This window comes from Bos indicus, chromosome 15, assembly GCF_029378745.1.
Source record: "Bos indicus isolate NIAB-ARS_2022 breed Sahiwal x Tharparkar chromosome 15, NIAB-ARS_B.indTharparkar_mat_pri_1.0, whole genome shotgun sequence".
NCBI lineage: Eukaryota > Metazoa > Chordata > Mammalia > Artiodactyla > Bovidae > Bos > Bos indicus.
Genome location: NC_091774.1, coordinates 66,167,847 through 66,194,553, shown reverse-complemented (window position 1 = coordinate 66,194,553; position 26,707 = coordinate 66,167,847). Strand labels below are relative to the sequence as shown.

General features: G+C 41.2%; 1 protein-coding gene across 11 annotated transcripts in view; it reads right to left on the bottom strand.

Annotated features, from left to right (window-relative positions):
- Positions 1 to 26,707, bottom strand: part of CD44 (CD44 molecule (IN blood group)) — an 87,869-nt gene that overhangs the window by 23,091 nt on the left and 38,071 nt on the right. For 4 of the 11 annotated variants that reach the window (XM_019975401.2, XM_070804036.1, XM_019975402.2 and 1 more), the window contains exons 3-5: positions 24,731 to 24,864; positions 19,867 to 19,935; positions 17,206 to 17,454 (exon numbers count right to left, since the gene is read on the bottom strand). In XM_019975401.2, coding sequence (XP_019830960.1) covers positions 17,206 to 17,454; positions 19,867 to 19,935; positions 24,731 to 24,864 — 452 coding nt within the window. Of the gene's footprint in view, positions 1 to 2,294; positions 2,433 to 3,900; positions 4,030 to 7,078; positions 7,196 to 7,681; positions 7,796 to 10,000; positions 10,127 to 17,205; positions 17,455 to 19,866; positions 19,936 to 24,730; positions 24,865 to 26,707 lie in introns of all 11 variants that reach the window. The other 7 variants (XM_019975397.2, XM_019975398.2, XM_070804032.1 and 4 more) reach the window with 6 other exon arrangements.

The window sequence follows — 26,707 nt, the reverse complement described above, 5'->3', positions numbered from 1 at the left end:
TCTTTTACTGGCTTGGTTTTCCACAACGGGTATCATCAGAGCCTCCAGCCACCATGTGCATAAAATGTGTTTGGGTCTACACGCGGCATTTCAGCCGCACAACATAATGGCCCCAACCCCACCATTCACACTCATCTTTCTTTGTGACATACGGATCCACTCACTCTGTCAAATTCATTTCCTTGGCTTTCTTTCCTTTAACCTCTCCTTATACGTGTTTTTTTCCTAAAAAAAAAAAAAATCCCCCTACTTCCTTTCTCTAACTAACCAGATTTTTTCCCCATTTTTCAAAAACCAGATCCAATCTACCTTTCTCTGAGGTTCTCCAAGGGATCCTCAGAATTTCTTTTGTGTTTATTGCTAGCAATGTTCATTTGACATCTATTACTTACTATCTCATACTGTTAGATCTATTTTGAAGCTGTTTTCCTAGCTAACTTTTAAGTTCCTTAAGAGCATGCATGTGACTGCTAAGTCGCTTCAGTCATGTCTGATTCTTTGCGACCGTATGGACTGTAGCCTACCAGACTCTTCTGTCCATGGGATTCTCAAGGCAAGGATACAAAGTGGGTTGCCATTTCCTCCTCCAGAGGATCTTTCTGACCCAGGGATCAAACTCACGTCTCTTATGTCTCTCACATTGGCAGGTGGGTTCTTTGCCATCAGCACCACCTGGGGAGCTCTACCTTAAGAACATGGACCATGAATTATCTGCACACTGCGTGTCTCCATAATGCACTGAACATAAAGTATAATTACATTAGCAGATATTTAATACAGTCATACTTTAAGGGATATATGATCATTAATATTTGGGTACAACATAGTTACAATGTTCTGGAGAAATGAGACCACGGAAACTACTGGATTCATTTTGGAGATAACTTTGCTTAACTCAATACTGAGAGACATTATGTTGCATTCTGAGAACTCGCTTCAATAAGTCCTGTGCAGTGCATACCCTTGGGAATTTGGATCCAAAAAATATATTTGAAACTATGACTGAAAATTCATTATCACCATATTTGTTCTCTTGGTTGATCTCCCTTTGTGGAATGTTACATGTCTGTGATCAAGACATCTTGTTAAATTTTAAAAAATTAATAAAATTGCATAATTCTATCCATGGATTTAGAACAGAACATGGATTCTTCTTCTTGGCAAACACTGGGAAAAGAGGGGCACCACTTGCTACCAATTCTTACAGATTCTCTCAGGAAAGTTGTCACCTGATTCTGATAAAGGAAACATTTCTTTTAAATTTAAAATTGTGTCAAATACAATAATAATCTTCCACTGTTGTCAAGCTCCAGCTAGTCTTTTTCTCACTCTCTCTTGTTTAATTCTGTTTTTGAATTGCGTATAGGTAAATTGCTGTTTACTCACTAAGTTGTGTCCGACTCACCACGACCCCCATGGACTGTAGCCCACCAGGTTCCTCTGCCCAAGGGATTTTCCAGGCGAGAATACTGGAGTGGGTTGCCATTTCCTTCTCCAATAGGTAAGTAAGAATGGTAATTAAGAAAACAATGATTCCATCCTGTATAAAAGCTGTCCATGCTTTAAATTCACAAACATTTATGGAGGGCTTCCCTGGTGGCTCAGAGGTTAAAGCATATGCCCACAATGCGGGAGACCCGGGTTCGATCCCTGGGTCGGGAAGATCCCTGGAGAAGGAAATAGCAACCCACTCCAGTATTCTTGCTTGGGGAATCCTATGGATGGAGGAGCCTGGTGGGCTACAGTCCACGGGGTCATAAAGAGTCGGACATGACTGAGCGACTGAAGGAGGAGAAGGGTGGTGCAAATCCTAAGTCACTGAGTAGTGTATTTTATTTCTAAATTTCCAGGAGTAATTCACACAATTTTCCGGAGTCTTTTAGTTACTTGTTTGGAATTTTTGACCTCTAACATTTCTCTACCAAAGACAAGTTTTATCGTGGGTCTATAATGGAAATAGTCATTGGATCTATCACTTCATTCTTTTTAAAACCCTGTACTTGGAAGTACCTGGAAAAGAAATCTTGAGACTACTCCTCTTCAGAGAAAATGACTTCCATTCCCATCATTTTAGGACTAATCCTTCTTTACTCTCCTGCCAAATTCTCTGCTCTTGCCCAGGACTTCAGATTCAGATGTATATTCATATCAGTCTTACTAAGAAAACTAATTTTGGAAGAAACAAAGTTCTTCTGGAAAGCAGACTGGTCTAAAGCCAAAGGGATACTTCTAGGAAAACAGCCATTTGGTGGCTTTCTAAAACATAATATATAAAAGAGCTCAGAGATTATTACCCATCCTTCCTTTTGTTTGATGACCTCGCCCCATTGGATGCGAGACTGGGTCGAAGACATAAGTCCAGGAACTGTCCTCTTGGCTCTGCGTTGTTACTCTTTGATGAGGATGGCTGACGTGCGTCGAGGCTGTTGTGACTATGCAGTTTAAGCAATTATCAAAGTGTTAGTTGACATCTAGCCAGGGATACACTGATTTTTTTTTTTTAAGACTATATTCTCTACTCAAGACAACGAAACCGTCTTCTGGGTCTAGAGGGCTGGGAAGTTGCATAAATGCAGAAAGTTTTAGCAGGTACAGTTTCATTCATGCTCATTTTCCCTGGCAATCAGCATGTGAACTAGAGGATGCAAAAGCACTAATAACTTCTCTAGTGGGTAGATGAGAAGTTATAGTAAAGATGGAGGAGAAATAGTTCTTCACCCACACCACATTGCCACCATCCCTGGAAGGAGGAAGTGCAGGAGTCCAAACACACAAGATCATTCCTAGACAACCACATCCCGGTGAAACGCACGTGAGGCCAGTAGAGATGCAGGGAAGGAGTCAGGTAACAGCTTCCCCACCCCCCAGACAGACAGGAGAGTCAATGCCATTCATCTCAAAAGCATGAATGGACTCCATTAGAAGCAGTACCACCCAACAGTGAGATTATGGCACCAGTGACATAAGAATGCAGCACGTGCTTTGGCTTCATTCTGAGCCAATGAAGACGCAGAGGTAGAAAAGATGACAATAGTGACCCTTGGCAACAACCACATCATATAGCCAGTCACTGAATTCATCCTCTGACAGCTATGAATCCAGAAGCTGCCACACACCGGAAGAAAATCATGCGTTATATCCTATTTTGCAAATGGAAACACAGGAATATTTCCCACTGCTATCAAGTAAGGATATGGAATTTACATTCTTTTACAAGACAGGATGCATTTCAAGGCTTCCATCACACATGCATAGGAGCTGGCAGAGTGAAGTTATCATGCAACGCTTAGAAATGACAAGAGATGACAAGACTTGACTCCAGTCTCCCCAATTCCACAGTTCAAGTATAGAGGCGGGTTTTTTTTTTTTTTAATTTAAGAAGAAGCTATTGTATATTCGAGGAGAAATCTCCAAATAAACATGACAAAAGGCTAAATGACACCAGACAGGTGTTTGTCTCAAAATGTCTGGCTCCATTTCTTCAACTACTGAGGGTTTTCTGACCAAAAGCCTTCTAACAAGCCCAGTATTTTATAGAACTGTGTTGTAAAGCCTGGACCCACATCATGGAGAAGATTCCTTTACAAAAGAAAAGGTAGTATTTTATATGATCAGAGTCTCTTCTACAGTCTCCCCAGGGGATGCCGACATTAGATCCGAAAGTGACACGCGCAAGGACATATTCTCTGTGTCTCCTTTCTGTGTCTGTATCCATTTCTGTGATTTATTATGAGCAAGTAAGGGCTGGCTCTGTGACCATGTGACTGCATGGTCATTGATTAAGAGACTGTAACATCTTGTGACAATTATTTCCAGTTTTTCTTGTTCACTGTCCTTAATGCCTGGCATTTAACACCCGAGGAAATTTTCACCCAATCTGCCTGTGAGCCCATGCATTACCAGTTGTCCCTGCTGTTGAATGAGAGTCTTCTTTTGGTGTGTGGGGAAATTCCCCAGGCCTTCCACTCTCAAACCACTGCTCTTTCTGGGTAGCTGTTTCTTCTGCTGTACTAGTAGTGGGTGCCTGGGCTGTGAGAAGAATGTCCATGGTGAGCTGTTACTGTTCAATTACTTTCCTTACCAAAACATAGCTTTCTACCTTAAACACATATACAGGTGGGACAGGAGGCAGAAAGGGACAGCAAGAAAGAGAGAGACCACTGGTAACTCTGAAGGGGATATTAGAAATCAGATGGCCTTTAGTCTTTAGACTTTAGTCTAAATCCTTTAGTCCTTTCAGGTGAGAAAACTGGGGCCCAGAGAAGTTGTGATTTGCTCAAAATCACATCGCCAGATCGGCACAAAGTTATAACTAGATCACAGTCTATGAATTCCTAGTACTATTCTCATTTTACTAGAGTTTATGGCCTCACATATCCTGCCTGAAAGAACTGTTTATTCAAAAAATTAACCTCTTGTCTTCAGTGATTTGAGGGAGAGGAGTATATTATATAACAATCTATGATGAGATCAGCCTAGTAGGAAGGAAGGAAGCCTTCTCAAATAGTGGTCATATGACTCAACATCACACACACTGGGAAATGTACCAGCAGTGCATTTGCCCAGCACGAAAGATGCTGGGAATGATTGAGATGTTATTCCACTGACATGTTACGAGGTTATGTCTATGGAGCCTCTAAAATTGTCAAAATCACGTTTTAACAAATTTAATTCAGTAGAAGAAAACTCTTCTAGCCAATGTTTGACATTATCTAAAACCTTTCTAACCAGTGTTTGGCTTTATAAGAGCGTGTGACAGGCTTAAAATTTCAAGCACTCAATGTTGTAATTGTCTAGTTTTAAAAAGGACAAAATGAATGAAATAAAATTGTACCAGGGAGCCTTTGGGAAGAATCAGAAAGTCATTGACATTTTCATCCATTGTGACTAACACTGAAGTTCTGTTCATCAAGAAAATGAGAGTGTTAAATACTGTACATCAACTATACCTCAATAAAAAAAAGAAAAAGAGACTGTATAAACTTGCCAGGCTGAAGTACAGTTTGCAGCTTGTAAAACTTATTTCATTATTTTAGAAAATAATGTGTGTGACTTGACAACAGCAAAGACATTTAAAAAAATAAAACTTACTGCCCTCATTTTACCCTTGCATTGGCCAAAACATTCCTGAAGTTAACAGGTTATCCAGAGGGAGGGGAAAAAATAAAAATCTTAAGTTTTACCTCCCCTGATTAAATCACTACCTCCTGACAAATAATGAAGATAGAAACAACACTGGATGTAATTACCAAAAAAAAAAAAAGAAAAAAGAAAATTTAACCCAAATATAAACTGATTAAAGTCAAAAAGAAAAGAAAAGAAAAAGAAAAAAATGCACACACTAGACTGTACTCTACCACTATCTTTATAAACAGAATGATCCTTTAAATAGCCAGTAACCCTCTGTTGTCTTCAAAATATGGGTTAGCAGACTATAGGATTTCCATTGCAAATACAAAGATTGACTCTCTTCTAGAAGCTGTAGATGTTTTTTTGATAAAGCCTAGAAATCGCCAGCCAGAATCACTTGATGTTTTGCAAGTCCTCATAAAAGAATTGCTGAAGCAGCTGCCACTCTGTGTTAAGTTTTGTTATGTCCTGTTTTTCAGCTACCCTCCAGTATTCATCCCCCTCCCCCACTACTTTTTGACAATAGGCTCATTAATTCCCAGCCTCTTAAATAGTACACTTAAATAATACAAACTTTTAGGTACAAACTGTCTTAATAATTTCTAAGATAAACTATTAGGACCCAAAGGGACTGGTACAGAATCCCATTCTGAAGAAATTTCTGTTTCTTATTTATTTCTCTTATGTCTGTTTCTTATTTCATTAGACTTTTTGTTAACTCAGCCCATAATCCTCATGTGTATATCAAATCTATTGTGGTCAATAATGAGACGCAGGCCTGTTGGGTGTATTCAGTACGATGCTCTGTGCTGTGCTTAGTAGCTTCCAGCTCTTTGCGACCCCCTGGACTGAAGCCCACCAGGCTCCTCTGTCCATGGGGATTCTCCAGGCAACAATATCGGAGTACTGGAGTGGGTTGCCATTTCCTTCTTCAGGGAATCTTTCCAACTCAGGAATCAAACCCAGGTCTCCCGCATTGTGGGTAGATTCTTTACTGTCCAAGCCACCAGGCAAGGTCACAATGCTCAGGATGTTCAGTCCTAATGTATTCAGTCCTAGCTGATGTCTGAAAGTTTCTTTTTTGTCTGAAGACATCTTCAAACCATGGATTCCCAAACTCCTTTGACTTTTAGTGATTGTTTCTTACATTTTTTGCTTTTGGAGTGTTTAAGGCTATAAGAACCGTGGTTGAACTATAATTTCTATAATGCTACGAGCTGTTATCCTAAATTAAAGCTTCTTTTATACCAAATATAGGCATCTCTGAGAGAGAGAGAAAAAAAGAAGAGAATATACTTACTTCTTTTTTGTCCTATCCTCATAGGCCAGTAGAAAGACTTGAAATTGCTTTAGGAAACCTGAGATGTTTGCATATAAGTAAAAACAGCATCAAAGCCTTCCCCCAAATTACCCTGAGCTTAAAAACAGAAAAAGAACAGTCAAGGAATTCAAATATAGTCCATCTAAGTGACTGTCTTTCCTCCCAAGAGGACAAGGGAGGTGTTTCTACAATGGGGTGAGAAACAGAACGTGAAAAAGAAGCTGGATTTCGCAAAGATCTTTACAGAAAGCAAAGAGTTGCCAAGATCCTTGCACCTGTCACCCTTTCTTTTACATGCCACTGCTAAGCACCGAAAGAACACACTCTCCTTCAGACATTTTCGTAAAAACACACAAACTCCCCAGATGGAGCCTCTGGGAATCTTTAACACAAAAAACCATATCTTAGATATTTTTAAACATTTTGGCCTTTTGGGCAACTTGACAAGTTAGTATTTTTAATTCCCATTTCTAAGAAACCATGTGCAGATTTGGCAGCTTTTTATGCTCTGGGGATAAAAGAAATTACTGTGTGGAGATAGAAGATGTAGCCCATGTCTTTTCCCTACTCTCTGGAGTGACTTCACTACTCAACTACACCAGAACTGCTGATTGCCATCCTTCTTACTTGTGCTTGTAGAATGCGGGGTCTCCTCTTCATCATGATACCCACGGTGACTGCGAGAGGAGTGTGGTTCCTGGGTCCAGCTTTCTCCGTAAGCACTGGTACTACTTCTGTCCACATCTGTCGTGATGATGGTTATATACATTGTGACTTTTTATCAACCGGTTTTTGATGGTTCTGTGTGTTGTTTTTTTTTTTTTTTCATTAAAGTATGTGCCATCTAATGGTTCAATGTCTAAGTAGTACCTCTGAGCATCAACTCTTAATACTTTTGCATGATATTGCTAATCTCTCCCAAGAGAAAACCAAAGTGCATAGAATTTTGTCAAGGGCAGCCCCGCAAACTATTTTAACATGTTCAGTTTTATAATGAAGCAATGTAAAATATCTTATGCCCAGATGATATAATTGACAAATGACTCAAGCTGAATGGAAGTTCAAGCTTCAAGTTTCAAGTTTCAATCAAGTTTCAAGCTCATGAAAGTTCATTAAGAATTTGTGATGAAATATTAACTAAATTTCCCCACTGTGTCCTGATGATTGACATTTGCAGCACCAAAGACTTTGAGGGGGAAAAAAATTCTTTAAGTATGCATAACCCATTACCAGTCATCCTTGTGGTTGTCTGAAGTGATGCTTCTGGATTCGAATGGTCTGGGTTCCTTTGGATCCAATTCTGGTTCTCTTGTGGGTGGGTAAAAACCCGTGGTGTGGTAGAAACTGTGACAATGATGATTCAAGTAATTAGGAGAATGTTATTTCTTGAGCCTTCACCATTTGTTTTGTACATTTCTCCCTTCTGTAGTCTACAGAGTCATTCATCTATACCAGGCTGTATAGATGGTGGAGCAGAAACGAAGGGACAGTGGAGAGTGACTTCAGCTTGACTCAGCCATACTGTTAAGTATCTCAATGTCCTTCGCATTCTGTCAGAGAACACGTGGAGGTCAGAACATGAGATCTCCTGGAGAAAGCAGCCAAAGAAGCTGCAGCAGGAGGAAGGACAGCTTTGAAAACACCAGCCCTCCACCGAGGAGAACCAAAGACATCAACGCGTTGCACATCCATGCAGTCTGTAACAACCCTCTGCACTTGAAAACCCAAGGAATCTCTAACACCGACAGGCGTGCTTACAGTAGATGCTCGAGCTGAAGAGTAGATGCTTGAAAGTTATGCCGTGATGACCACTTTACTTCGTTAGTAGCATGATGGGGAAAGAAACACCCTGAGGAGCCAGAGCTTTCCTGATGACGATTCAAAGGCAGAATATCTACCTAGAACAGCCATGTGATGAGCTATGTATTTCTGAATATTTATCAAACACGTCAGAAATTCTCATCAAATACAGAGCATTTCATGAGCAAGCCATTCATAGCCAATGAAAAGAAAACCAAGATGCATACATTCAGTAGGAAAAACCATAGGTAGCCAACCACCATTGCAGCAGCGCCCCTAAAATAAAAAGCAGCAGACATTCACCACTGCCCTGATATTGTCACCCCCAAACATAACAGGGCTGGAAGAAGAGATGCACACGACAGAAGAATCATGACAAAATCAGAACCAACGTCTTTTGGAAAGGTTATTTGCAAATCCATCCTAATTTTTTCAAACTTTATTTTGATACCCAAATAATACAAAACTCTTTTCAGAATGATAATACTATTGGATTTTATTTCACAAGTTAATAAAATCAGGTAAAATCATGAACTACGTTCTCAATTAGTATGAAAAACTGGCAGTTATCATACCCCAATAGAAGGAAGTGGGCATCCAGCTCAATTAACCGCATAGGTGCCAAGAAGGAAAGTGAGCTGAGATGGAAAAATATGCCGCAGACACGAAATGATATCAAGGGAAGCTCCCCCCTGGAGCCTGAGCATACAATTTATTTTCAGGTTGATCTGTTTGGCTTGCCATTTAAGAGGGTTTAGTTTCTCAAGTATCAAGACCACATCTTTCCCGATGCCTAACCTAGAAGATACGGCTATATCCTGAACCCAACAGACAGTATAATAGTAAAGCTCCAGTGTTTTGAGGGTATTCGGTATTCTTTCTGAAGTTACTAAGAGAGCTCCCTTGTTAGTTTCTAAGCTCTGCAGGGGTGTCCAGCTAAGGAATACAGCTTAGATATAAAGCATATAGTTCACCTCAAGTAGTTGTTGTACTGATGTCATATACTCAAATGTCATATACTCAAATGTCACATACTCAAATGCCTTCAGGTCTAAGCTATTCTTTTGGACCCCTTCCTCCTGGGATGCTATACTTTTGGGGATGACGCTCTCAGGTTCAAATGGGACAGACTGGACTTTGGTGACCTGAGAGAGCTCACTTAGCACCCCAAAGGCACATCTTTTCTTTAAAAAAAAAAAAAAAGGCAGAGCTGTGATGGAGTCAGTTTCAGCAGTCTCATCTCGTTCAGCAGTATCTTAGCTCATGAACAGGTAAGTATAGGAAACTCAGTTATCTGGCAGAGTATTAGACCAATTTTTGATTTTTTAAAGGACCTTTCAGCTCAATTTCCATCTCTAGTCTCAAAAGAGTTTTATAACTGTCACAAACGTGGATACTATGACCCAATGGCTTCCCTATTTGTCTTTAATAATTGGCACTGTCATGTTATAGCTCATGATAAATAAATAAATAAACACATAAATAAACAAAACAGGAAGGATTTACATGAGGCATTGAGAATTTTATAAAAGAGTTCCTCCATGTCTCCTCCAAAGATATTTTGGCTTCCATTAAAAAAAAAAATCAGTTTCTTCTTTCATAATCTCATCAATGCATAACTAACCTGTGATCACAGGCTTATGCTCATTTCTCATACTAACTATTTCCCAAGAAAGATCCTATCGGGCTTCATTCAGATTAATCGATAAGCCTGGCACAGATGGTTCTATAGGAATTGATTATTCTTACTGGTGCTGGAGATAAAATCTTCATCATCACCAATGCCTGATCCAGAATAACTGGGGTGTCTGTCTCTTTCATCTTCATTTTCTTCAGTTGGCTCCCAGCCTGCTGAGATGATACTTGAATCCGTACCTGTTGTGGTGACTTGCGTTAGTAGCTGAGCTGAATGCCAAGTGACCCATTTCACAAAGGAAGAAAAACAGGCACAGAACATACATCGAATTCCCAAGATTATAAGAAAGAAGTGAGAGATTTGACTTCTATACTCCAAATTGTTATATTCTGGTCTCAAGCTAATGTATAGATCTAAAGACAATTGGGTATGATCTTTACAATGGAATACTCTTTTCAAGGAAGTTAAAAGAATAAATATAGACATAACCTTGCCAAAGAAGTAAAAGAGAAAAACGCCGATAAACTCTCCCATGCTTTCAGATGCATTTATTATTAAGCATATGCCATGAAAGCTAGGCTGTCAAGAACAGAATAAAAAAGTTTCACACGTGCCTATTTGTTGTGTTAAGCCACCTTCAGTAATACCTTGGAATCTAAACACATGTCAATCATTTCTAAAAATCCCTCAGTTGTATTCACAATTTGCTATTCACCCAGCTATTAGATTTGATCTTCTCTAGCATTTGATTTCTGTAACTCTGAACGCAAATGAAGGCTACACGGCAGTTCCCAAAATTATTTTGGCATACAACCAGAAAACTGATGAGAAGCCCTCGCTCCACAACCAAAAGTAGCCCCCGCTTGCCGCAACTAGAGAAAGACTGTGAGAAACAAGGAAGACTCTGTGCAGCTAAATAGATAAATACATAAATAGAAATAAAAAGGTGATAATCAGAACTATCCACCAATGAGCTTTTACAGAAAGTATTCTATTCCTCACCATCAGAAAGATCATTTTGCAGATTGTGTACAAGATCAGATGATTAGAAATGTTGACTGAACAAGACATTGATCCTCTCCACATATGACGCTGATGCTGGGAAAGATTGAAGGCAGAAGGAGAAGAGGGCGTCAGAGGATGAGATGGCTGGATGGCAGCACCAGTGCAATGGACATGAACTTGGGCAAACTCTGGGAGATGGTGAGGGACAGGGAGGCCTGGTGTGATGCAGTCCATGGACTTGCAAAGAGTCAGACACAACTGGGCGACTGAACAAGTAACAGTCTGTGCTTCTAAAATCCAGCTCTTCAGAGTTCCAGCCTTGACCTTATTCACCTTCTACCCTCTATCTTGGTCAACCAATATCATCCTCCAAGAATCTAGGGTGTAATACATCTGCCCACAGCCTCAGAGACATAGCCCCAACAATATCAGACACATGGCAGAGGGGCAGCTGAGGTGAAAGCCTGGAAGAGATGCCATTCCACTTTTCTCCAGTTAGAGTCCAAATTTCCAAACAGCGTTGCCCACGGTTACTTGTACATCAATGCTAGATTTTGCAAAGCAGAACAGAACATTTTGAGACTCCGTTTTTGAAAATAGAATACTCAATCAGGAAAGACAAACTGAAGTGACCCAATGATCTCATTAACAAGACTAGAAGCCAGAGTCTTGATTGGAAACTTCCAAAGACTGCCATTTCTGTAGCCATGATGTGCGTCAGAAGAATAGTGGAAAATAGTGCTATGTGCTAAGTCACTTCAGTAGTGTCCAGCTCTTTGCGACCCTACGGACACCAAGCTCCTCTCTCCATGGGATTTCCCAGGTGAGAATACTGGACTGGGTTGACATTTCCTTCCCCAGGGGATCTTCCCAACCCAGAGATCGAACTTACATCTCTTATGTCTCCAGCAATGGCAGGCAAATTCTTCACCACTAGTGCCAGAAAATAGTAGATACAAAAACTGAGAAAAGTTCAAGCAGAGAGGCTGAAACCATCATTAAATCCCCAAATACAATAGTAAGGCGAATTAGACTTCTTTTTTCTAGCTATCAAGAAAGCCCAGAAGTGGTCCAAGGAGAAGTACTGACAAGACCTTTTCCTTCACAACATTTGTCTGATGAAGATAAACCTTGTAAACATTTTAAAAATACCATTATTTAAATTCTGCATTCAATCTCTCCCCCACCCCTCCAACGTTATCTTAATCACTATCATATGCAATCATAACATAATATCAGTACTATTTTCCTTATAGGAATATTTGTCAAAATAAAAAATACAGTTTATTTAGTCTTATAAGCTAAGCAATTGTAAAGGATCTTTTTTATAACTCTTCTTCTGAATTAAAGAAGTTCTAATTATTTTGATACATGGTCATATCCTCCAACAACAAAAGTTAGTAAATGAAGATATGCTAACAACATCCCATTGTTACACACTTGGAATCTTTTCCCACAAAAACTCTTAAGTCAAAACACTTTATAGCTACTTAGAATGAATAGTCAAACATCCAGGGAGCTTGTTAGAAGCCTAGATTTTTACATCAGGCACAGGTCACTTCCTACACTTTACAGTTGAGGTAGCAGATGTCCAAACAATTGTCCGGGGCCTACACTTTCCATCTGTAAATCAGTATTTTCCTCTGTTATTATTATTGGCTGTGTTAATTAGATCAGTGGAAACCAGGAGTATGCATTTTTTAATAGACTTCTTTTAAGAGGACGTGTTCTGATTGAATCTCTAAATCAAAGATCTGAAGGAAAAATAATTCTGATTCTAGGTGCATGTTGCCAGAAGGAAAACAAGTAGGACATTGAGCAGAATCCAGTTGTGTGCCCAGATCCACTGGCCTCTCTATTAAATCAAATGGTGCCAGATTCTGTTCTCCCTAAGGATGGTGACAGAGCATCAGTAGGAAATTTTGACATAATAATGAGGTCCTTTCCCTTAATACTGAAAGGCTTGGCATTCAAGACAACAGAGGCGCAAGAGACGTAACAGTTCACCTGTCACTGCTGCTGTTGTTTGATCCTGAGTCTTGGGCTGTGAATTACCAAACGAAGACCATATCCAATTACATTGCTCCTGAGCTGCTGCATGGTGGTTTGAGTACAAAGTTGAAGAAACCGGATCAATTAGATCATTTAGTGAGGTCTTTCCAGAAAAACTTTACTCTCAGTCCTCTATATAAAATGTATGCATATATTATAGATGAAGATTAGAGAAGATTGAGGCCTGATTTTATCTTTCCAGGCTCCCCAAATCTCTTAGAATCTTAGGACAACAATCAGAAATGCAAATTCAGTATGCTTATCCATACAGTGTTACTCATTCTTCAAAGGAAGCCCCCTGAATACAGGGTCAGAACAAAATCAAGTAGCAACTTAATAAGCCGTGAGGGAAAAGAGATTTTATATCTACTTGATTAGGTGACCCAGCCATGAACTGGAAGCCTTCTATGTAGCATTTCATAAAGCTGCTTTCATTCATTTATTTTTGGAGTATCTTTAGAGGTGCTTGCTTGTAACTTTTGGATCTTTTTGTCATTTTACCTGAGGAAGCTTGTAATGACAACTAGCATTTCCAAGTTCCGCCCACATTCATTAATCTCAAGTCAAGCTTTACACTTGAGCAGGAACTTTGCAAAGGGTGTATATTCCAAGTGTTGAAATCAGATAAAGATTTCTCAAGAATCCATTTATCACTTTCTGTCACTTTTAATTCTCATACAGAATGCGTTTTCAGAAAGGAAACAAAAACTTCCCAAGTTAGAGAAATTCTGGATTCTTTTCAAACTAGAGGAAGGATAATTGCCATTTTGCAATTTTGAAATCTCCCACTTGATTCTCAAGTTGGACTTGAGTCCAGACTGTTTCCCTGAAGAATGGCAAAAATCATCAGGATAAACCTCCAAGCCAGTTGAGATTTTTAAAAATCATTTTGAGTCATATACTTCTTTGAAAATCTAATATAAGTTATGGCTGCTCTCCTCAAAAAAGGGAGCCTATACATACATGTTTTGAAAGTGTTGCATATTTTTTTCTGGTGGCTCTTGAATACCTTACAGCTTATCATTGAGCCTACTGGAAGCCCATGAGCTCTAGATTAAAAGCTTTAACTCTATACACATTCAGTGTCAACTCCTTACACAGTATGTTCTGTGCTACAAAGGACACATATGCATAAAAGGGACTAGAGAGATAGGAGCCAATTTCACGCCGGATGTGCCAGCTAAACCTGGGTATCCTCCTGGAAAACCTGCAGACAACCCATGTTTAGCTCAGAAACTTTATTAAAGGTACAGAATTCTGGCCACCCTCTCCCTCTAGTACATCCGGCGGAAACCAACAGGAAGTAAACATACAAGAGCAGGACAGAAATAGGCATTATTTCTGTCTTCTGAAAAAGAGGTGTATGAGAGTTGGAGAAACTGTAAACAGCTCTCGCCTAGCCAGCAGAGTTTTCAATCTTCCCCACACAAGTAGACCATGCTAGACCAAAAATAATAATAAACATATTATTATATTATATGTTATTATACGTATAATAAATATACATGTATATGTAATTATACCCAGAAGACAAGGAGATAAGAGTGTTCCAAGGCAAGAGTCTGCTTCCTGAATTAGTTTAAGTTTCTGGATTCCAAACGATTCCAGATCACCAACAGCAAAAAGGCTGACGACATACCTCCAGGAAGGCGCTTCCAAAAACAACATTTATAATAAAAGGCTTGCTGGAAGTCAAACGCTTCCCAGATGGTCGTTCTCACTGGCTCTCCCTATTGCCACCCACCGAGGACCCTTAAGGATGGAATCAACCACACAAGCCAAAGATGCACTTCTTGGTGCTCAGCCAGCCTTCCTCTTGACCTCTGCCCTCCTCATCCATTAGGGAGGTTTTGTTATCACTCCCTCTCGCTAAGTCCCAACTCTCAGTCCAGTAGCTATGACGCTTGGGGATTCTCCTCACTCGGCTTCGAAAATACGGTCTGCTCAGGAACTTATCAGTGCCAATGTTCTCGAGTCTGCCACTTGAACAGGCTACGTTCAAGTTTCCACCTGCTTGTTTTCCTTGACACCGTTCTTCGTGTGAGCTGATTTATTCAGCATCGCCACACTGGATCCTGCAACACTCTCGCGACCCTCAGGCTGGCTCTGGACTTACTCTGCTAGACATATAAGTCTCCTCCTACACTATTGAAACTTAGCTAAGTGTTCTGGAAAGAGAAAAGCACAATTCTTTCCTCAACCCAAATGCTAAACTATGTTTTAGTTAAGTAAACATACTTAACCAAATCATTCCCTTGATTTCTGTATAGGAAACAGGCTCCATGAAGGGAGGTCCACCTCTGAGTCCCCAGTAACAAGATCAATGTCTGACTCAGTTCAGTTCAGTCCAGTCGCTCAGACCTCAAATATTGGTTGAATGAAAGATGAGGTTACTAATCCTTACTTTTTCCTCAATATTACCTTCTAATGGTGTTTACCACTGGGTCCCAAGCATTAGATTCGCTTGATACATAGTAGGACTTCAAAAATAGGTTTGCTGACTAAGGCAGGAAAGCTATGGTCCTTAAAGGATGTGCCATGAATGTTTATAAAATGTCCTCATTGCCCTTCCTGAAGCACATGTGAAATACTATTTTCTATAGGCTGTTAGCAGCTTAAATGTTAGTTTCATCTGGTTCCCACAAGATACATTTTGTCTTGATTTTCTTCTTTGGAGGGAAATGGTACTTTAAGACTGCCTTGATCTGCTTCCTGCTGAGACCACTAATTGTTGCTTTTGCTAAAATTGCATTCCCTGAACACCTTCTAAGTGGTTACTTTAGAAAGGCAGGGGACTCAGCAAGGAGCAAGTAACTAGCAGCTCCACCTGCTTGGTTTGCAGAAGCTTCTCTCCAGAAGGGTTGTTCAAACCTGGAGGGATAGGGTGGGGAGGGAGGTAGGAGGGGGATTCAGGATGGAGGGCACATGTGTTATACTTATGCCGATTCATATTAATGTATGGCAAAAAAAAATCACAATATTGTAAGGTAATTATCCTCCAATTAAAACAAATAAATTTTAAAAGAAGGATTGTTCACAGGATTACAGACAATACTGCAACGCAGTCTCCAGAGATCTGGGTAATCACGGGAAATTTGAAAATATCTGCCGTTTGAAATGCTTCAAAGAATCTGTGGGGAATGACCGGATCCCAGCTTTATCTGTGCCCCTCCCTCGGCAAGCTGCTAACAGAAATTTAAAACACCATCAAGAAAGTGACCTTACGTTAACTCACAGCGCTCTGACAAATCGCCCTGGCTTCTGAAGAGTAGAAAAGGGCCCCGTCTTGAGCACTGGCAAACCAAGACATTTCTGCCACACTCTCTGGAGACCAGAATTTCACCCCCCCAAGAGCCGCAGCCAGGAGAAAAGATCCACACCATACTAGGAAAGCTGCTCAGGAGGCAGAAGGCCTGTTTGGGTTTGAATAATCCTCCACAGAAGGAACACAGCCAATCTGGAAACCTGTTTTAAAACAAACCGTAGGGGGAAAAGCAAAGAAGGAAGCAGAGAAGACCAGAGGAAGATGTAAACACTTTCCAATGAAAGTGAAACGCCGAGGCCAAACCCCAAAGAAACTGCATGTAGAGCTTGAATAGCTGCACTCCAGCAGTCCCAAAGATGAGTTACCACATAACCAAGCAAGTATGACGAGCCTTCCCCAACCAGCTGGGATATAAAACCCGTAAGTAGATTTAATTTGATCAGATAACTCCTTCAGATACACTCCCTTAGGCCAAAAACAAAGGAATTGTTTAGCAAATCATGAGTGGAGAGTATGACCAATTATTACCCAGTTAACAATATGAACATAAATCAAGTTAAAACCTAAACATATAAAATGAACCTGAAAAAAAAGTAGCAGATGAAATGGTATGCATATTTTATGATCCCAACTTTATGGAAACAATTTTATCCATAAATGGGTAAGAACAAGAAGGGAAATGTGCCAAAATGAAACTAGCTTGTGTTATCAGGTCTCAACTGTCACCATTTCTCTGGGACAAGACAACAAGGGATGTTCTTCTGAAAAATTTCCTGTACGGTACTTCTTAGAGATGGAAAAAAATATTTTTTTTTCTGTAAGCGGTAGCAGTCAATGATATAGCACACCGAGAACTGCAGGAGGCCACCTCCCCAGATCATGTCACCACCTTCTAGAGACAGACGCTATCCACACGAGTTCACGTCCCTCAGATAGACCAGAGACATCCCTGGGAACCAACTGCTACTGGAAAGCACAGTGACTCATTCTCCTTACTGGTATCCGAGGTATTCTCTGGCTCGCTGGAGACCCAGGGGCCGTCTTGGTCTGGGGACGGGTGCACAGTTGGGAGGTGCGTGTGGAAGATGCTGTAGCCTCCTGAAGTGCTTCTCTCACTGGGGGAGCCGCTGCTCATCTCATCGTCAGGAGGGCTGCTGGGGCTAACGACGCTGGGGTTGATGTCTTCTGGGTTAGTTCTGTATTCGCCTTTCTTGGTATAACGGGTGCCATCACGGTTTACAATAGCTGGAAGACAGAGGAGCCACTGTCAGAACCTGACAGCTGATGGATTCTGACTACAGGAAAGACGGTGGCTTATCTTATAGTGACTTCAGAGCTATTCTTTTTTTTTTATTAAGCAAAACAGCAGCTAACTACATCTCTAGTGGGGAAGACAGAGTGGCTGATGCACTAAGACGGTGAACCCTCCCTGCCCATTCACACACTCTGCAAGTGGGAAAGTGGGGGAGAGGGTGTATTTAGATGTCCCCAGGTTTGAATCCCAGCTTTGTGTGGCTCTAGACAAGGTAGGCAACCCTCTGAACTTCAGTTTCATCATCTGTAAAATGGGAATGAGACTATCTTCTGTTATAAGCGCTATATGATACATTGTATGGAAAGTACTTAGCCTAGTATTCAAAATAGAGCTGGTGCTCAATAAATGATAATTCTGCTGCCTGGTCCCTATCCTTCCTTCTCAAGTACATGTAATATTCGTTGCTATTAATTCCATCTATTTTGAGAAAGTAGGAGACAAAGAGGCAATCAGTCTCATCAGGGAATACAAGACATAACTTCTTTATTAGTACTTCAGTTTATCGAGCTTCACAGATACTGTGTTTTCCACACAGAAGTTTTGTGGAAACTCTTCGTTGTCAGATAATGGTGAGCATTTTTTAGCAATAAAATATTAATTAAGGCATGTACATTTGTTTTAAAAAAAAACAATGCTACTGCACACTTGGATTATAGTATAGTGTAAATGTAACTTCTACATGTGCTGGGAAACTCCCCCAAATTTATTGAAATGTTCGCTTCATTGCAGTGGTCTGGAACCATACCTCTGAGGTATGCAAATCCATGAAGAATTAGATTTTCTTTCTAAGTGGAAAATGTTTCCAGTTTCAATGAACCCCCAGTCCTGGCTAACAAAGCAGCATGCTGAAATATTGACAGAGGCGCTGCCATCTGTGAAATTCAACTTGAAATGAGGACACAGGAGTGAATATAAAGATCAAAATCTTTGGTTTAAACAAGAAAATGACTAGAATGACATGAGGAGAAAGAGCGAGAAGGGCTTCCATTCATAGTTCTCTTCTAAATGTGTTGCCTTCAAGTATGAGTCACTCACTGCACAAGTGTGCATTTAGCTGAAATGATTTTCTACTATGTGGCATGGGCAGGACTAAAGATTCCTTCTGTTTATCTATCTTGTCCAAGTGGAACTATTAATCAAATATAAATTTTAAAAAATCCAAAGTCTCCATCACCCTAATAATCTCACAGACGGAGATCTGATCAAGAAATAGGACCGCACTTGAACGGGTCTGGATGTGGAGAGAAACATCTGTTGGGACCAAGGAAATGGGGCATTTATTGAGCATCTACTATGGGCCGGGCATGGATCAGATTATCTTTTTTAAGTTTCATGACAAATCTTATATGTTGATTCATTACTCAAACGAGAAAACTGAGGCTCAGATCATCCAGACTGTAAAGAACTTGGATTTCACACCAGGCCCGACGCAGACAGAGCACGTCACAGTCGCCGGCCCCCTCTTCCTCCTGTCAGGTACAGGGCAGGGGCAACTTCCTGCCTGTGGGGAGCTGGAACTGCGTGGGCCAGGAATGATTTTCGTCCCCCTGTCACCACGAGCACTCCCGTCACCTTGCACATCGAGGGGTCTGGCTTTTAGGAGGCAGAAATCCAGCCTCCTCATCACTGTCATACTTCTCAAAACATGAGGCTCAGAGGCAATCAGATCAAGTTAACAAGTTAACCTGTTTGAAAGTTCTGGCTGAAATACTGTGTTTTCTGCAGTGTCAACTTCTCAGGATAATCAGGAAGATTTTAGGTCGATATAGTGTAAATAACGTTGAAACACATATTAAGAAGTTTGCACTCTTATTATCATTTTTAAATACTCCAATTGAATCAAACAGAAAATTTGGGAGGCCAGAATGTCCCTCCCTCTAACACGTATTAATCCCTGCCTCTGAGAAAGGGAACATGGCTCAGACTCAGAGCCTTCAACAGCTAGAATTTAAGAACATTATTTAATTTTTCTTACATTTATATTTATTTCTAAGGTTACCTCTTACTTATAACCAGAAGTGTTGGCTTTCCATTTGGAGTTATATTAATGCTTTTTAAGTAGAAAATGATGGGTTAAATAAAGGAAAAATATCAGGTAAATGACAGTGCTGTGTCCACAGAGATGCCAACGAATGTGAAAGCACCTCTCAGGGGACTGATGTTTCAGGAGCAATGAAAGCATTGGGGTAAACCATACAGCAATAAAGGGACAGTAAACTGTAGCCCTGTGGTTAGCCTTAGGGAAATGAGTGCTATTCCATTCAAATGTGAAACATAAGAAATGCACCTGATCTTTTCCCCAAGAATGGGAAAACTCAGCCAAGGTTAGAAGAGATACATACTTATGGTAATTGGTCCTTCAAAGGCATTGGGCAGGTCCGTGACCGATGTACAGTCTTCCCCAGGTGGAGCTATGAAGTAGAAAAGAAAAAGAGACATGAGAACGCTAAAAAACAGAAGCATAATTGATGTTTGTTTCTCTTCGCTAGGATGACTTTTGCTATAACTTATCCCAGATCATTTTCTTAAACTTGACCAAGTCACCTAGGAACTTCTCTGACCTTGGTGATGCATTTTTTCACTTTTATTTTACTTCATATATCTTTGGAAGGTCCCCACACCAACATATCCATTCATTAACAAATGTATATGCTCTATACCAAGCATTATAGAAGGCTGGTTGATACAATGGTAGTAAGATACACATGGTCTTTCTTTACTGAGGCATACATTAGAAGTTATTTTTTAAATTTGTTATTATAAAATTAACAGGGAAAACACTGCAAAAAATGTTATCTGCAGAAACAACAGAAAAATATAGCTGACAAATGCAATCAAATACTTATCAACATGAATAGCATAAAACTCTAAAGACTATAATAATCCACATAGAACTTACTTGGTAGGAATGTTTTTTTAAAAAACCAATCTTTTGTCTTTTTATTAATGTATTAGTTAATGCATTTAACTAATCCACTACGTGCCTACTCTGAATAAAATGCTTCTAACTGTACAGCTTCTGAGGTTGTCCACCTTTGGTCCAGGTGCCCAGAATATTTTCTGAGGCTTCTGTTTTAGCTTATTATCATCACAGACACTTCTGACTTCCTTTTCTTCTTCCTTCCAATTATCTTCTACTTCCTCCCTTCTTTGGGAATAATGATTTCTGACTGTACGTTGGGCCTACCTGATCACCCATAAATGTTATGAGAGCAGCTCTTTGAAAAGCACTGTCTAAAGCCCTTTGAAAGCAAACTCTGACAGTTTCCCCCTGCCAGCCATCCCTTGAGTACTGTAGGAAGCCTGCAGAATGCTTTAACCAATGGTTCCATTCCTGCCCAAATGCTCTATTCCGTAACTGGACCTTGGTTAAGCTCTAAAAACTCAGAAAGCTTTGAGCTAGCTTCGCTGTTACAGGAAGGCTGGATTCAGTTGTGTATTACAGTTTTTATACTCGTGTGTGTGTGTGTGTGTGTGCATGCATGCTTTAACTGATGAAATGGAAAACTGACTTCTTAGGTTAGTTTTTCTAGAACTGCTTCTTGGCAAAGAGGACAAAGAAATGGATGGATGGTTGGTAGATGGATGGATGGATAAATGGATGGATGGGTGAACGGATGGATGGATGGAAGGAAGGATGGATGGACAGAGGGAAGCAGGCAGGCAAACTGCTATTACAAAGAAACCTATTATCACAAGTATTTTAAATGTCCTGCCATAAATCACTGGGTATTTATGACTTGGACAAACACACAAGTCTAATAAAGCAGGGTTTGCTTGCTCCCCAGTTCCTAGGAGCATCTTTTCCCACATATAAAGGGCATGATGCCCTTTACTGGCCTATCCTTTGACATCATAATGGAAACACCTGGCAGCTTTATACACTCAACTAGAGAAAAGCAGGTTTTAAAAATAGCCATTCTTGTAAGGGCTGATTAAAAGATTTCTCAGAAGAGAGATTCTTCAAAGAGAAGTCACCTCCTTGGAAAGGTCATTCCTCATAATCCAATCTAAGCTAGCCCCTCACCACCCCCAACACCCATCACCACTGCAGAGTTGTTCTCTCTCATGTCCTCTTCTGGCTCACCACTAGCTGAAATTGTCTTGTTCATTTTACTTGATGGCTGTGCATAGCACATCTCCTATCCCCTACCCCCTGCCACCTCCATAGAAATACGGAAACTCCACAAGATGAGCAATAACTTTATCTTTCTTGGCCAGAACATTTATGTGTGATGGGGCTAGAGAGGCACTAAAATCTTTGTTGAATGAATGGGGGGGGGGGGGGGCGGGAAAAACCCACCAATATAATTTTCTTATAGTCCATTCTTCCGGTAAACACATCTAAGATATTAACTCCCCCCCACAAATGGTCTGCAAATACAAACAAGTCAAGAAACATTCTTATCAAACCTGAATGACAATGCCTAAGAATTAATGAAAGGAAGTTTTAGACCTATCAGTTCTTTTATTCATTTTAAGCATTAACTCAGCACATATGACGGATCACAGAATAAACAAGGAGCAAAAGATGAACATTTCTGTCTGCTTTTGAGGAATCTGAAGGTCATGGGAGACAATAATAGTATTTCTTTAGACTTATACTGTTTTCAAAAAATTCCCAGTGATTCTCTCATTTGAAAATCAGGACAAACAGCCAACCTGGGAGATCCTGCAAAGTAGATCTATAGGATCTCTTTTGGGGACACCACCAGAAACTGACCTGACCCGTGAGATGTTTCTGATTTAACTGTTATCTGACACAGAACCAGAAGAAGGCCTTGGATTATGACTTCAACCAGTCCATTCTGAAGGAGACCAGCCCTGGGATTTCTTTGGAAGGAATGATGCTAAAGCTGAAACTCCAGTACTTTGGCCACCTCATGAGAAGAGTTGACTCATTGGAAAAGACTCTGATGCTGGGAGGGACTGGGGGCAAGAGGAGAAGGGGACGACAGAGGATGAGATGGCTGGATGGCATCACTGACTCGATGGATGTGAGTCTCAGTGAACTCCGGGAGTTGGTGATGGACAGGGAGGCCTGGCATGCTGCGATTCATGGGGTCGCAAAGAGTCGGACACGACTGAGTGACTGATCTGATCTGATCTGAATGTCAAGGATGGAATAACCTCCCCCAAATTCAAAGACAATTGCAGGTAACAGTAGTGCACTGGAAATTTCCAGGAATAAAGTTGCAAGAGAATGAAGCAGGATGTCAAAACCAATAAGGCAGTTTTGCAAATGATTAGTGCATTTGTTGGAATGGAGTCCCTTCATGCTCCAATTCACCTGAACTTTTATAAAGAATATCAAATCTGGCAGGCATACTAAGATGGATGGTGACCCAAATGTGCAATACATTCGTGTTCCCATGTCAGATACAGGGCCTCACTGAACAGCCTTTCATTCTGTTTAATGAGCATCACACTGCTGAAAGAATCAAGCCTGTGGAGTTTCCTTGAACTGAAGGATTTGTTAGAAAGACTCTGAGGTGAGCCTCCTGATACATTGCATCTCATAAACCTTGCCTCCACTATACCAAAATAGCCAAGAAAGATGTTAATTATTCAGTCTAGCCAATCACTCAGTGACAGATGGACAGACAGCTTCCTGAGTCCCCAGTGCATGCTTGTTGAATAAATGAGTGAATAAATAAACAGATGAATGTAGAATCTTCCCCTAAATTTCTCCTTTCCAAACAGAAATGGGCATTTTACTGAAAGTAAACTTCAAAAATGAACTAATTCCGGTCAGTTTTTTGTATTAACACAGAAGTCACCAGTGCTGGGCCTGACCACTGAGAAAAGAGGCAATAAACACCATCAACCCTTTTCAGGGTCTGCCGTATTTTCATTTGTCAACCACAGGCCATGTTTTACAAAAAATACTGCTGACATTTTAAGCTTATAGAAGGCATCTGCTAAGATGGGGCTGGCTTTGGTCCCTGTGGCCAGTTTTCAAGGAGGATCACATCAGTGGGCACTGACCACCTGCTGAGCAGTCTCAGGCTAAGATGGATTCAAGGATCTTTTCCAAAGTGATCCCTGGCACAGAGCAGAAGGTTATCAAGATCTGTCACCCACTTAACACCCCCATCATCATCCAACTCTAATCCAAGACATTTAGAATGTATTTCTCCTTCGATAAACATTCTTCCCCAGCTCCTTTATTTTTCATCTCATGACTTCGACAAGATTAACTCTGGAGACAAGAAAGATGGCCTCTGGTTCCTTCTCACTCTACTCTGCCCAGCACAATACTGAATGTGTGTCACTGATCACTAAATACTCTTCTTTAAAACATATAGAAAATTGATAAAAAGCACTCTAACATATTGAGTAAATTTGCATACAAGAAAATGAAACCCATCGCTTTGAACTTTACTGCTTTACTGCAGCTACTTTGGCATGCAATACCCTCCAGGACTTCTCAAACTTTTCAATGGAACTAACTTCCCCAAAGTAGAGGAAGGTTCATCAGTACTGTTCACTCCCTTCTCTGAAGATGAGCCCAACCGTATGGGCAAAAAGAAAGACAGGGAGAAAAGTCTCAGTGGTAACTGGCCTGTTCGTGCCTGCTAAGTCGCTTTAGTCGTGTCCGACTCTTTGTGACCCTATAGACTGCAGACCCTATAGTCCTGCAGACCAGGCTCCTCTGTCCATGGAATTCTCCAGGCAAGAACACTGGAGTGGGTTGCCATGCCCTCCTCCAGGGGATCTTCCCCACCCAGGGATGAACCTGCATCTCTTATGTCTCCTTGCCACTGTCAGCACATGCCCTGATGCTCCCACGAACCCAGCTGTGCACTGCTGTCCACCACGCCGTGGCTTCCTTCCCTCGCTCCCATCAGGGCTCTCCCACACCCACCTCCTCATGGGCTCTCTCTGATGATCTTCTCAGAAAAAAAAGCGCCCCTAGCACTCTGTAGTCCCTTGCTCTGCTTTCTTTTTTACAACACTTGTCACTGTCTGACTTCATCAAAGTGGTTTCATATGTATTTGCTTACTGTTGGCCTCTCCAACATAGCAGGTAAGCACCCTGGAGACAGGACTCTTTTTTACTACTGATGAAATATGCAGCAAGCATCTGTTATGTGAATGGAGGCTGCATGAATCCCCACTGAAGCTGAGACTGTCAGCCATGCTGCCGAAGGCTGGCCTGCCAAAAGCCACCCAGGACTTAAAGCTGACCCACTTGGGACCAACCTGAGGCATTGAAGCAGTACGTGTCATACTGGGAGGTGTTGGATGTGAGGATGTACACCCCCGTGTTGTTTGCAGCACAGATGGAATTGGGGTGGATCCGGGGAATCACCACATGCCCTTCTATGAACCCGTACCTGCAAAAGAAAACCAGAGGTCACCCACCTGCAACAGTGTAATTAGGGACTTCGTAAAATCCCACCCAAGGACGTTTCTGCAGTACAAAACTTCCTTCCTGGGCATGCCAGAGTTTTCAACAACGGAGTTATACAAAAGCCAAAAACAGCAGCAGAGGGACAGTGAAGGGGCCAACAAGGCTGATGGAGACAAAGTGATTTTCTTGGCGCTCTATAAAATCTTTTTTAAAAAATCGATCCATTGCCAATGAAATCTGTGACCAACAATCAGTTTGAATGAGCAGAGGGAAGCCAAAGTCATAGATAAAATGACCCCGTATTTACCATGTGAGATCCACTCTGGCCCACCATTACGTTCCTATTTGCCAGAAAATACGGAAAACTACTGGCTCCCATCAGATGGGAACTAGGTGGCTTTTCATCTCAGTTCATAAATCGCAAACCCATATCCTTCCCATATCTATCCTCCTCTTCTTTCCTGGTCTCACCTTTTTCTGCGATTCCCTCATTTCCGACTTCATTGCTCTAAACATGTAAAAGTCACTCAGTCGTGTCTGATTCTCTGAGACCCCATGGACTGTAACCCACCAGGCTCCTCTGTCCATGGAATTCTCCAAGCAAAAATACTGGAGTGGGTTGCCATTTCCTTCTCCAGGGGATTTTCCCAACCCAGGAATTGAACCTGGGTCTGCTGCATTGCAGGCAGATTCTTCACCAACTGGGCTACCTTATTAATATATGCCAGATACAATGCCTCTTGTCCCATGAACATCTCAGGCATGATTCCACTGCCAGTGGAAGTAAATTGATAGTCATTAAAATGTGAGTACTAATGATTAATGGGCTTCCCTCATAGCTCAGTTGGTAAAGAATCCACCTGCAATGCAGGAGACCCTAGTTCAATTCCTGAGTTAGGAAGATCTGTTGGAGAAGGGATAGGCTACCCACTCCAGTATTCTTGGGCTTCCCTGGTGGCTCAGCTGGTAAAGAATTTGCTTGCAATGTGGGAGACCTGGGTTCGATCCCTGGGTTGGGAAGCTCCCCTGGAGAAGGGAAAGGCTACCCACTCCAATATTCTGGCCTGAAGAATTCCATGGACTGTATAGTCCATGGGGTTGCAAAGAGTCAGACATGACTGAGCAACTTTTACCACTAATTATTACGTAGATAGCAAAGCCTCATTAGCTCAGGAATTTTCCAGAAGCAACAGTCAGAGAAGTGCTTAAACTCCTCCATCCCATCATGGCGTTTCTGGGAGCATGCTGGAGAAACACGTGTCTCCTTTTCAGATACAACATATAGTACCCAGCCTCTGACTAGCATCCTGGTGGTTGAATACTTACCACACGATTTCTCTCAAATCTAAAATGCTTCAAAAAATGAGGTGTGGGCTGAGAAAATACCATTTGCAAGGGAAAAGGAGAGCACTAAATCCAGCAGGTTTTTGAAAATGCAATGCCCAAATCCCTTCAATCTTTCCTGCCAGAGGCGACAGTATGTACTGCGTTGCCCTGCAAGACCCACAGAAATGGCTGTGAGTCTGAAATTTCTAAGCACCTTGAACTCATCATGTTTAAATTGCAAAAGCTGACATGACTAATTCCTCATCTGCATGGCTGGACTGGTTTCTCCAAAGACTTCTGAGCTTGGTGGGGGGAGGGGCACAATTAAATATTAACGCGTTTCCATGTATCTGAGGATCCCAACTCATCAGGGTGGGGCAGACTGAAGAGAGTAGCTGCTAAGGTTTTCCCATCACCTGTGAGACTCTCCCACCTGTCCTAAGGCAGGTATCTGATTCATAGCTACCTGAGTGAAATTATGGAAATACATTTTGCAACAC